The sequence below is a fragment of the Caenorhabditis briggsae genome, assembly GCF_000004555.2.
Source record: "Caenorhabditis briggsae complete genome, chrV, whole genome shotgun sequence".
NCBI lineage: Eukaryota > Metazoa > Nematoda > Chromadorea > Rhabditida > Rhabditidae > Caenorhabditis > Caenorhabditis briggsae.
In genome coordinates this window covers 399,298-411,814 of record NC_013488.2, presented here as the reverse complement: position 1 = coordinate 411,814, position 12,517 = coordinate 399,298, and the positions used below count along the sequence as shown (strand labels likewise).

General features: G+C 40.6%; 2 protein-coding genes across 2 annotated transcripts in view; one reads left to right on the top strand and one right to left on the bottom strand.

Annotated features, from left to right (window-relative positions):
• Positions 1-12,500, top strand: part of CBG11409 — a gene marked incomplete at both ends in the record, with an annotated part of 13,443 nt that extends 943 nt beyond the window's left edge. Inside the window, 11 exon segments of the mRNA XM_045236487.1 lie at positions 859-1,016; positions 1,740-1,939; positions 2,047-2,050; positions 2,056-2,191; positions 2,237-2,475; positions 2,529-2,743; positions 2,984-3,142; positions 4,083-4,395; positions 4,839-4,994; positions 10,772-10,998; positions 12,344-12,500. Of these exon segments, the coding sequence (XP_045094539.1) occupies positions 859-1,016; positions 1,740-1,939; positions 2,047-2,050; positions 2,056-2,191; positions 2,237-2,475; positions 2,529-2,743; positions 2,984-3,142; positions 4,083-4,395; positions 4,839-4,994; positions 10,772-10,998; positions 12,344-12,500 (1,964 nt within the window).
• On the bottom strand, positions 7,346-7,882 carry CBG11410 (the record flags this gene model as incomplete). The annotated part of the gene is made up of 2 exons (XM_002635126.1): positions 7,346-7,486; positions 7,535-7,882. 2 exons carry the CDS (start codon positions 7,880-7,882, stop codon positions 7,346-7,348), a joined length of 489 nt encoding a protein of 162 aa, XP_002635172.1.
• Positions 12,501-12,517: the final 17 nt, after the last annotated feature.

Genomic DNA, 12,517 nt, shown 5'->3' with positions numbered 1-12,517 from the left:
CATTAGAGCGCAACTGCACACCACAGCAGTTTGAATCCTGTGTCAGGGATGAAGGGGTTACTGTATCTTTGGTCAGAATCACATTTTGAAAAACATCTCAAAGACCAAATCCTATCGGTTCAATAACCCCGCATATAGGATCACATAGATCTACTGGTCAAAAACAGTGCACATTTTGTAAAAAAGTTGGGTCTAAATCCTCTTTAATCATACTGCACTCGTGCCAATTCACGCAATTTTTTTTTGGGTTTGCAACAAAAACCACCCAAAGCAATTTTTTGATAAAACGATAAAAGCACACAGAGTCAACAAAGAGTGTTTGTGCTTCGATTCCGCAGAGTTACGTGCCATATTTCTACTACGACGTTCACACAGATAATACGATAAATTGTGTTGATCGGGGAAAATGGGCAGTAGAGATTCTAATTGGGCACGTATTGGTAGTATTAAGATGGTCGTGGTTTTTGGTTTGAGGTTTAGAGTCAAGGACGTCAATGGTTTACTGGTGGTCTTTGATATCGGAAATTTATGAATTTATGCACATGTGATGTGTTCGAAACGGTTTTATCGAAAAACGGGTGGTAGTCGGAAAGGAAGATCTTTGAAACAGGAACACAAAAAGCACAAAGTTTCTCAAAATTCCGTTCATATAAGGCCCTCGTGGTGTTAAACTTGTGGGTTGGAGGTGCCACCAGCTAAGTTATGAGCTATGAGATGAGCTATGAGATGAGCTACGGACTGAGCTATGACCTGAGCTATAAACTGACCCATAAGCTGAGTTATGAGATGAGCTACGCTGTACACCATCATCCGCACCCTAACTCCAAAAAATTAAAATTTCAATAATAATATTTTCAGCCAGAACCAGCGGAGTGCTTCTCGTCGCCGGAGTCGGATCATTCTTCGCGTATCGAGTTGCCTCGAATCTCCTCGGAAACCGTTTCGTTTGGGAATGTCTGGATGCACGACACATCGATCAGTTGCCCACTGCCGATCGACGACTTCTCTATTCATTTGTAAGTATTTGATTTTCAAATAGAATTGCATACCAAGAAAGAGACAACAATGGATAACCGAATTAGTGTGAGAAGTGTCAGTTCGGATTAATCTGGGTGCGGTTTCGTTTGTTGCAAGAAAATGTATCAAAGAACTTTCAAAAAATGAACTGGGTTATCATCGAGAAATTGATTACTGTAGAATCCATAAAAGTTTGTCTTGAACCTCATGGAAAAGGTTACTGTAGGCGTCTAAATTTGGTTTTCGTAAATCCTGTAATAGAAGAGCAGTCATACTGTCAAATTTGAGTTATTTTTTTCTTGGCTCCTATGCAAGATAAAATAGGTCAACTGATAAAATGCTTGTGATATTATGACAAACAGTTTATCAGTTGACAATTTTTGCATATCTTTAATAGGAACCAATATAAATACCTCAAACTTGGCAGTATGAGGACTCTTCTATTACAGGTCTCACATTAACCCAGAGATGTTTATTACTTCCCACAAATAACTACATAGGGTTATAATTCCCGAAACTCGATTTTTTTAAAAGAGCAGTAATTCTGAATCCAGTATTCCTCTGATTCTAGATCCTTTAAATTTTCCTCTCCACCCACAACACCCGGTGGCCCGCATCTCATAATTGATGTGACACCTTTGCAAGATTTCCCGACGGGTGCTTTACACTATTCAGCACACTTTTGAAAATCCTGTCAACTTATAATTGTCAACTCGTTACAGAACGAAGCGGACGAAGATGAAGAAGATGCGGAAGATCAAGAGAACGAGGTGGACCCGGTAACCGGCGAGAGACGCAGACGACGAAGAGACAGTGAAGGATCGAGGATATCTGCTGGACAGGTCAGTGCGAAGAGGGAGCATGAAACCGAGATTGTCAATAAAAAACATCATAAAAATCAAGAAAGAAAGAAAAAGAAGCCGTAAAACGAAGCGTAAAGCAAATGTTTCGAATAGAAAGAAGAATAACTACGAATCGTAAATCTATCGTCGCCTCTTCAAACACTCTTCTTTGCAAACAATTATATAGTTTCAGGTCTCGATCGGACGGTTGAATCGAATACGAAGGTCCACGAGGACGCCACGGGGATTGCTGGGAAGTCTGCAAGAGACGCCGAGTAAAAGAGGAGCTGGAATTGTGAGCAGACAATCGTCAAGGCATTCTGTGGCCTCTGGTGAGTATATCTAGATCACTGTAGCTAGATGAAAACCATTTTCAGCTCACTCCGTCGCCTCGATCCCGTTCTCCTCCAACTCATCCGTCAAATCCGCTTCTTTTCGAATAGTTTGGGAAGGTTCTCAACCCACATGGGATGATTTTGACATTCCAAGTACTTCCGCTGGCATTCCAGCCATCACTGGCCAACCGAGTGTACTCAGTCGTCTAGGCCACGTGGCATCCACATCTAGCATGCGAGATGGACAGTCTGTCGGCGATTTGTGTAGCGTATTTAATGATGTAAGTTGTGATTCAAGTTTTTGAAAATTTTAACCAATTGAAAGCTTCTGTAGGTGATGAGCGTTACGTCGTTGGCAGAAGGAAGCGACGATCCGTTGTTGATGGATGAGGACTATAGAGACGAGGAGGACGATGAATCCGGAGGGTTATTATGGAGAAAATGTACAGCTAACAACACAAAATATATGTATCAAAGTATTGCAATGGAGACGAGTGAGGCTGGATCAGACGACGGTGGATCGCCGAAAAAGAGACAGTTTTTGGATTTGTGAGTTATTTGTTTTTTGAGGTTACTGTATTTACCGTCAAGTTTGAGCTCAGTTATCTCGTTTCCTGTGCGAGATATCAAAAATGTGTCAACTGATAAAATGTTTGTTATATTATGATTATCAATTTATCAGTTGACAACGTTTCCATCTCTTTAACAGCAACCGAGATAAATTGACACAAAGTTGAAGCCTCTACTAATACAGGTGTTACGGTAGCTTCAATATTATTTCTCTTACAGAGGAATCGACGACGACGATGAGAAAACTGAGCAATTGACACTTCTTTCACCTCCAGACTCAGAAACAGCCATGTCTAACTCGAAGAGTCGATCGATGTACGATTCGGCGATTGGTGCCGAGATTTCGAGCAGCGAGGAAGGTTCGACGTGTCCGAAAAGGTTTGGTCCCTAAAAATCCTCAAAAAGGCCTAGAAAAAAAACATCCGTATAGTGAAAAATTTTACGACAGAGATGTTTCGTTATAGAAAATTGAGAGCTGAAAATAATTAAAAAAGCAGCCAGTAAAAGATAGATGAGTATCTATATATTATTGTTATGAGATGCACGTCATTCTAAAAGAAAAAGCAGATAAACTGGGTCAACTTACCATAGTTGCAAGCGGGCTGGCTGATAACTTGTCTCTGAAACGAGATGTTCAGACGGTTTCGGTACCAACTGATAGATCTCAACAGGGCTCATCACGCCTATATTATTTGAGCCGGATTCCGGTCCGATAACATGTCGAAAAATGTGCTTGAATGACAATAAATCTGATTTTTGTCGAATTGGTCCAAAATTGTCATTGAAACACATTTTTTGACATTTTATCGGACCGGGATCTGGCTCGAATGATATATACGTGATTCGCCCTGTCGAGATCTATCATTTGGTACCTAAACCATCTGAAAAACGAATCTGGAAACAAATTAGAGTAAACCTCAAAAAGGACAATTTTTGTTATAAAATGTCTTCAATCCCCAGTATCTTTTGAATTTTCCCAAATACCAAACCCATCAAACCCACTATAATCGGGTACAAAGTCTCTTGCAAAAATCTGCAAAATCGGATCTCCCCCCTCTCTTATCCCTTTGTTGCGTCATGTTTTGGTTACCTTGAATTGACACAGGAAATTAAGGAGAGATTTGTGTTGAATCAAAAGGAGGATCAGTGGGTTGCAATGTAGAATCTCACCTGGTAACCACGTCAGAAGCTAGTAATCCTAGCCTTTTTTGCAAAAATTGGAATCCTTAACGGACTCAGAAACGATAAACGGAGAATGAAGAACATCATAAATTATTCATTTACGTATTTTCAAGAATCGAATTGAAAAAAATTTCAGACTGTATGTACTCCGAGAAACCGACAACATGTCGATTGCGGCTTCATCTTGCGCTTCACTGGAATGGTGTGATGATATCGATCGAAACGCTGCGAGTCGTATAGGTTTCGATGAAGAAAAATCATCTCCACTCCGATTAAAAAGAGCCAATCTAGACTGGGACCTGAAATCTGAAGTCGTGCCACGAGCACTTTCAGTAACGTCTTCATCAGTGGTTACCCGGGAAATCGAGCCAAAGTTTGCTCCGAAGTCATCAAGAGATTTGATGGTGATGGCTTGTGAGATGTTTCAGCCGTACTCTCCGCCATTTCGGGTAAGAATGATTTCATAATTACCTGATTTAACGAAGCTAATTAGTGAAAATTGGCCTCATTAGAGTAAGTTTCACAAAATTAGAAAAAATATATTTATAAAATAAGTCTGCAACATTGATCTTTTTGTAGCCAATTACATTTCTATTTCTAGATTATTTACTACAGTAATCCAAAATTTGAATTCCCAAGACATACCGTAAAACCTCTAATAGAAAGGCCCCTATCTTTCGCTTTTGAGCCAATTTAACTAGGTTTCTGTGAAAGATATCAAAAAGTTGTCAACTGATAAATCGGTAATCATAATATCACAAAAATTTTATCAGTTGACACATTTTGGATATCTCTCATAGATGCCAAGTTAAATCAGCTCAAATTTAGCAGTATGGGGGCCCTTCTATTACAGGTTTTACGGTATCTCTACAAAACCCGATAGTTATTACAGGACCTCCAAACCATCTACCATAGGCGTCGTCTGAAGAGAATCGCGATTCCAAGTCTTCCGGAATCTCCAGGTTCATGTGTTTCACTCTTCATGAGATCCGCCCTTTATCACAAATGCTCACTTCTTCGAGACGCCACGTGGACATCCATTGAGAAGGTAATATTTTAGGACCAAAAAGGCCTTTTGGTCTAGGCTACTTCCGGGTCATTAATTTCCAATTTCTGGGTTGTTTTAAAAGTCACAATGTAATTGGGGTACTTTTTGTCAAAACTGAAGAGATCAAGAGTCCTTTGAAGCAAGATGACGTGGAAGAAGCAAGAAAACTGTACTTGGGATTATCGGGATTTCTTCAGATGACGTTACAATTCGTTATTTTTAATAAGCCTATTGTTTTCGACTGGAAGCCATTCTTTGTTCTGAAAATTCTGGAAAATTGAAATTTGGAATTCGAGATTAATAACGTCGTCATCAGTTTCCGAAAATTGGAAAGCCCCTGCTGGAAATTTTCGATCTCTCCCGTCAAGTGAAATTCTGAATTATTCACGCCTTCTCGATTTTTCTCCAAGACCACACACATCGAAAAATGGAAGTCAAAAAAAAAAAGAAAAAAAGCAGAGCCTAATCTTGTTTCTTTTCCACTTGAATTGAGAAAACATGAGATTGGAGATTTATGTGTGAGGTATTTTATAAAATATCTAAATGGGCTATTTCGGGAATATCAGATTTAATAATTTTGGAGATTTCTAAGAGTTCGGAATCCACCCAAGCCGTCAACTTTGAGCTCAATTATCTCGATTCCTGTAAGAGATATCAAAAAGTTGTCTACTGATAAAACATTGTTGATTTCATGATAAATAATTTATCAGTTGACAAAGTTTTGATAGCTTTCACAGGAATTGAGATAATTGAGCTCAAAGTTTACGGTATGTGTGGGCTTTTAGTAGAGGAAACACGGAAAATTCTCATAAACCAAACGATAATTCTCATCAAAGTTCAGACCCAGAATAGATCGGTCCCTTATTATTTTCTAATTTTAGCTCCCAAAATAGTACCTTTCCAACCCATCGCGCTTGTGCCCTTCTATTTTTGAAATTTCGCCTCCCCCCTTGACCGGAAAAAATTTGGCTCGTATTCAAGTGCAGCCCACACACACACACACACACACCCAACCGAATTTGAAGAAATACAAAGTGCATGTTACTCCAACCAGATGAGGGCTCCTCCAACAACGTCACGGCTCGAAAAAAAGACTAAAAGAATAGGTGGTGATAGATTTGATTAGGAGCACAAGAAGATGATGATGAGGCTCATGTGACTCCAAAAAAAGCTAGATACCGTATTCCCTCTGATCTCCATTATCTAGGTTTCTGCAACAGATATGAAAAACTTGTCAATTGATAAAATGTTGGTGATAATTTGATGAACATTTTATCAGTTGACCACTTTTCGATATCTTTCACAGGAGCCGAGATATATGGGCTCAAAGAAGTACGGTAACTGTCCCTGAAACAGATATCTCTATAATTCTATGATTCACCAATGCAATTCCTTCTCTTCTTTCAATTTTAGCCTTCTTTTTCTCACTGCCTCTTGCAATTTCCATAATTGCTTCTTCTTCTTCTTGATTAACCTCATTCTGTGCCTCCCTGACATTGGCCGCACACAGCGGGAACTCACTTTTCCTCTTTTTGTTGCTTTTTTGGCTCTCGACCACCCAAGACGAATTTCTGACGAGAGCTCTCAGAAAAAGAAAAAGAAGATCCATCTATAATGGAATTCGTCGAGTGCTTCTCAAAGGAACGTCACACCTGTTTGTGCCACTTTTTGGGGATGACAATGGTGAGAGTGTGGGGGATTAGAAGGAGAAGAATGGACCGTGTGATTATAATACAGGACAATTAATCCAAGATTATTCGTGGAGAAGAGGGGAGGGTATGAATGGAAGGAATCAGAGGCGATTTACCTACGTTGAAGGGTGGTATTCAATGCAAAGATTTCGCGGAAAAAATGGAACCATCGGGAATTGATGGCCTATTGTTCAGGATTTTACAATAGGGTAATTGATTCGGAGTATACTGTAGAGTATGCTGTAGTGTAGTCGTCTTCAAGAACTAGAAGTTTGAATTCCTCGGATCTGAGCTGATGAGCTTCTGAAGAAAATCTGAAAACGCTGAATAGCCTGAAAGGAAGTATCCTAACACTTTAAATGAACGGGTTAAGCCAGCCGCACAGTTCCTTATCTGACTTCATCTGAAACAACCAGATTCTCTGAGCAGCGGATCTGATATCCTGAGCTCCTGAAGAATCGAAACCAACTTGTTCCATAGAAAACAAAACCAGATTTTTGCATTAACAGTCTCATCTTTATTCGAATCGAGTGTGTTTCATTAGTATCACGGTATATGTATCAGAACGATTGGGAAATGGAAAACTTTTCAATGGGATAGATTACTGTAGAGAGCATGAGAACTGGGAAACGAGTATCATAGGGGACGGTATGGGGAGATTTAGAAGAAGGTCTCTGGCATTGGGAGCTTGTTGAAGTCCAAGAAGGTGGTGAATCCCTTTGGCATATTGCAGCCATCCCTCTTGCACAGACAGCGGATGGACGTCTGCGATGGGCGGCCTGCGGCGTGGAATTGGAAGGCCTGAAAGTTTGTTATATTTTTCTGAACGGAATTTCTATAACTACTCACCTCTTGAAGACAGACATTGAGCATGGCGTGTCCTTTGTGAACAATCTGGTAGAGGTTCAAGACGTTGGTGTAGTCGTCGCTTTCCATGTCCACTCCGTTGACGTATCCTTTGTTGTAATCCTTTGGATCCGGCATGTAGGAGCACAGGTCGTAAATTGGCTCACTGAGTGTGTGCTGTCCAGAGAATTCGGTACCAGCGATGTTCTCCTCGACCGGCTCCCAGCATCGAATCTTCTTGGTCAGCTGCTCATGAGCGTCTTGGACCGTGTTCTTCGACGATGGGCGGACACTGAAGCCCGAGGTGGCTAGAGCCAAGCAAGACACCAGAATAGCAGTTTTGGAGAGCATGGGGACGGGCTCACGATAATGAAGAGTAGTGCTCAGACCGGTGTTTTTAAAGAGAGACCAAAAAATGGGCGGAGTCTCCACTTCTTGACGGAGGAAACGACAGAGAAGGAAGGGGCGGGGCGATAGATGAAAGCTCTATGATGTAGAAGGTGAAGAGGAGGGAGGTGGTATAGAAAATATGGAGATTCTACGGTTTCTGATTTCAATCTCGTGGGCATGTTGGTGATGATCTGAGCATAAGCTACAAAAAGGGCAGGAGGATCAATGAAACATTGAGATCCATTGAGATCCAAGATCTATGGAAGCAGTTCTATTTAATGTTTTGAGATAGTTTTTTGGAAAGTGCATTTGGATGATCGTTGAATTGATAGATCACAGCGCAATCGGTTCAGCATCAACTGATAAATCAAGATCTCTAGGAGGACGGTAGAACAAATGTCACATACCGTATTTCCTCGAATATATGCCCACGTCAATTTTGAGCTCAATTATCTGGGCTCCTTTAAAAGATAGAAAAAGTTGTCAACTGATAAATTGCTTATCATAATGCCACAAACATTTTATCAGTTGATACGTTTTTGATATCTCTTACAGGAGCCGAGATAATTGAGCTCAGCTCAAGGGTCCTTCTATAACAGTTTTTACGGCGAATTGTAGTTCTATCCCCTTTTTTTGTTTACAAGTTTCGTTGGTTGTTGCAATCGTAAAAAGTGTGTAATACCGAGTTACTGAAGTATTTTTGTGACAGAAAAAAGAATCCGGAGCTATTTTTCAGCTGATAAGATCTTAAAAGATATTGCTCAGCTATAGGATAGGAGCGTCCTCAACATTTGTCTAGGTATCTGCCGTCCGGTTGTTTGTTACATCATCTACAGTAACCCATCAAGTCACGAAGCTCTCATTGACGTTTTATGATCTTCTGACCATATATCTTCTGATTCTCATTAGGCCCAAATAATGATGTAAATGTAAGCTCAACCAATTGGAACACTGACTCAGGTGTCGTAATGAGGCCATGGTCGCCTGATGCTAAAAATGACTTTTCGAAAATTTGAGATTTCCCACGCAACATAATTTTATGCTTCCTAGCTCTTTTGATCTTATCACGTCCACCGAATCAGGCTCCAACATCACATGAAGGCGTTAGCCTAGGCTGACGTCTTCTGAAACATTAATAAGTGTCTTGCACTCTTAAAGAGGACATTAAATTCCAGTTCACCGGATGTCTGGTGATGTCGTGATCACGTCTTCTGGCGAAGACACATCACACAGACTTTGGAGATCAAGACCAGGAAGGTCCTCTCTGAAATTTAGAGACACACCACTCGAAAATCTGAAAGGGACACTTCTTGCTGAAAACCACCACTTCTGAAAATGACCGATTTTCTGAAGATTCTAAAGATCAGATGGGATCTTTTGTAGCTATTCCAGGAAGAAAGGATTCTGCAAATGTCGACGTCAATGCTTCTTGAATTGTATTCTGATGACTTTTTGCTTAGGGACGATGCTCTGACTCGATAAAATTAGACAAAGATCTCGAATCTCTTATCAGAAGAGTCTTCTGATTGCTCATACCCGGTACTACCCCAGCCAAAACAAGTGATCCCAATTTCCGACGGAAATTGGAACATGTGGGATTACTGTATAAGCCTACGCCTAGCTGAAAACAATAACAAAACAGAGCTTATGAGGAAAAATAACTACTGAAGAATGCTTATCCACGATACTGGGCGGCAAAATTAATAAACAAACATTTTATGGTAGTAGTGAGTTCTAGAACAAAAAATAAACTGACTCTGGACCCCAAAGTTTGTAGGCTAAAAATTCAAAACACTCTTTGAGGAGGGAATTCTAGCTTAATTACAAAAGTACAGTAATCCTTTTCTTCCAGCGCTTCGACAACGCAATTCACGAGTGCGACTTCATGAGCAAATGGCCTGGATATGACGCAAAGACAATGAGACTAGATTTGAAAAGGCTTCATGAGTTGGCAAGTTTTTCAGTTCCTGGTTTTGAAAATTGAGCCTAGGAATGTTATTTTGGTACAAAAAACTTGGAGCTGTGGAAGAGAAACGGAGGTGGCCGTGGCCAAGGGGGATACAGCTACAGTAACCTAAAAATATTTTTCGGATTTTTTTTCTCGATTATCGTGCGTTTTTGAACTAGACGAAAAGCAGTTAACAGTTAGAAAATCAATCCTGAAAATAAAAATATTTGTAGGTTACGGTAGTTGTCGTTGTGGGATCTTCGGCCACGACCTTTGTCTTCCATAGCTTCGATTTTCTGATACCAGAATAACAAGATCATGATCTTTAGAATTCTAAAATTCCTGGAACTTTTCTTCCCACTGACTTTTCTCACTTTTTTCCCGGAAAATTATGAATAATTTTCGAAATTCTGCTCTTCCTGAAAAATAAAGGTTGTACAGGAAATGCCAAAATTACCAGTCTGGAACATTTTGAAAAAGACAGAGGATATCCTCTTCCTGTGAAAAGGTCAGCACAGCCAAAGTACCAAAACCCCGAATTCTGGAAATTGGAAACTGAAAAAGAAGGTCAGCAGTACTGTACTTCATTTGTGACGCGAGTTCCCACGCTCTGAATGAATTCTTGTTTTTGTTCGCCTCTTCAAGAAACAACAATAGAAAGATATGTAGCATTCTTGAAACAAGCCGGGCCGGACCGCGGACCGGCTCGTAAGTTTTTTCTTCTAGAAATGATTCTAAAAGTCCTCAAAGTTATTTCGTTAATCATGATGATATTGAGATGTATGATGTTTCGTGGGTTGATCCGTAAAGAAGAACCATAAGAAAAAGGAGCTTATCCCCCATTCCGTTCCATAGATCAACTCAATTTCATTCATTTTCATGTATATTTTCTTCTATTTCAGGTGTCCTCCGAATCCACATCATCCGGCCTAGAACCGGATCATCACCGAGCCTACCAAGTGTTGATTGTGTTGGAAGCCAAGAGAGCATACGACGAGCGGCTGGCAGGACTCTTCTGCGAGGACTGGTTCGATGTGGACAGCCCTGCAGACGTATTCAGAATTCTAACGACACGTGGCGATGACGAATTGCCATCAAAGGTAAAATCATCTTTATTGAAAGGACGAGATGACGTTGGAAATGAAGAAGACATTAGTGAAATTGGAACTTAAGTCGGATTATATTGTCTCATCTGGGTGGTAGAGCTCTGAGAAAGAATCGGGGGCTTATTAGGATTCACGGAGGACGCTTTAGTAAGAATTCAAGAAAAAAATTCGCGGGCTTTTTGGGAATGCCGAATGCCGTAGGGTTAGTCTCCTTGAAAGACCAAAGCTACCGTGTACCCTCTGACGTTGCTGCCACCTATTTACGGGTGTGTTCTGAGCTTTGACACTTCCAATTACCATAAGATGCTGACCTCATATGATTTTCTAGAAAACTCATTTTCTTTAAAAATCAAAATCATTGAGCAGTTCCAAAAGTAGCCTTGCAAAAATGCTCCACCTGATCAGTGAGGTTATAACACACAGAGATGACTAGAAACTATAACGTGTGCTGGATATAACTTCTTTAATGGTGTATTGCACTTTTGCAAAAAATAATGAAGGCGTTGATCTATAGATGATGTGAGAAGGATGAGACAGCATCAGACTATAGAATCTGTATAAATCTTTAGATAAAAAGCAGATGACGTTGATGCCATCTTCATTGTTATTCTGTTCGTGTCGAAGTACCATGAATCATGAGGAGCTTTGTTACAATGGACTCTATGAACACGAGCACGAATCAGAATCAGTACTAATTCGGTTGTTTTTGTTGAAATTCTGCCAGCTCATCATCAGAAGAATACTGGATGTGTACCGCACTCATCTCGATCTTCTTTTGTTCTCTTCAACTGATGAGATGAGCTATTGTTTTATCAGAATTGTACGTAGGCACATACTGATCAGAATTGTGCTAGACAAGAAGAAATTAGATTTATTAGACCGGAAGGGAGGATTGGCTAGACATGATAAGAAGAAATAGGGACTAATTTCTATGTGATATTTCTGCGCAAGCCTTAAAGGTGGGGGGACAGGAGATTTTTCGTAGTTTTTTTTTGTAGCTAGGGTATGCATTCTACCGTCACGGTGTACAACGCTTAATGGCACTCTCCGTACAGCTATTGTCCTCGCCTTCATGTATGCAATCGGGCGTGCGCTTTCTCTTTGCCCGCGTGGCTCAGTCGGTAGCGGCGCCGCACCCTCAATCATCGCCCTCACAAGTTCAACTCCTCGAGGGGCATCTTTGAACAGAATTTTGAGAACATTATTTTTTCATGTCCCCCCACCTTTAAACTATCCAGAAACTATCTAGAAATATCGGGGGCTTCGGAATTTAGGAGTTTCAAGATTTTGGAATTTTCCGATTTTCAAAAAGATCATCTCGCATTATTATCATTTTCAGATCCTCTGGAACCTCCTCTGCCGTATCAGTGGTGTCTCTATCGAGATCATCGACGCACGTGTTCTCTCCGAACGCCCCAAAATTCATCGATTCTCCTCGACAGCATCACCAAAGACGCCGTCTCTGACGTGGCTTCGTCTTGGAAAACGCCCTGTGCCATTGTTCTACATCCCAGATGATGAATAACCAATTTTATGTGCTCT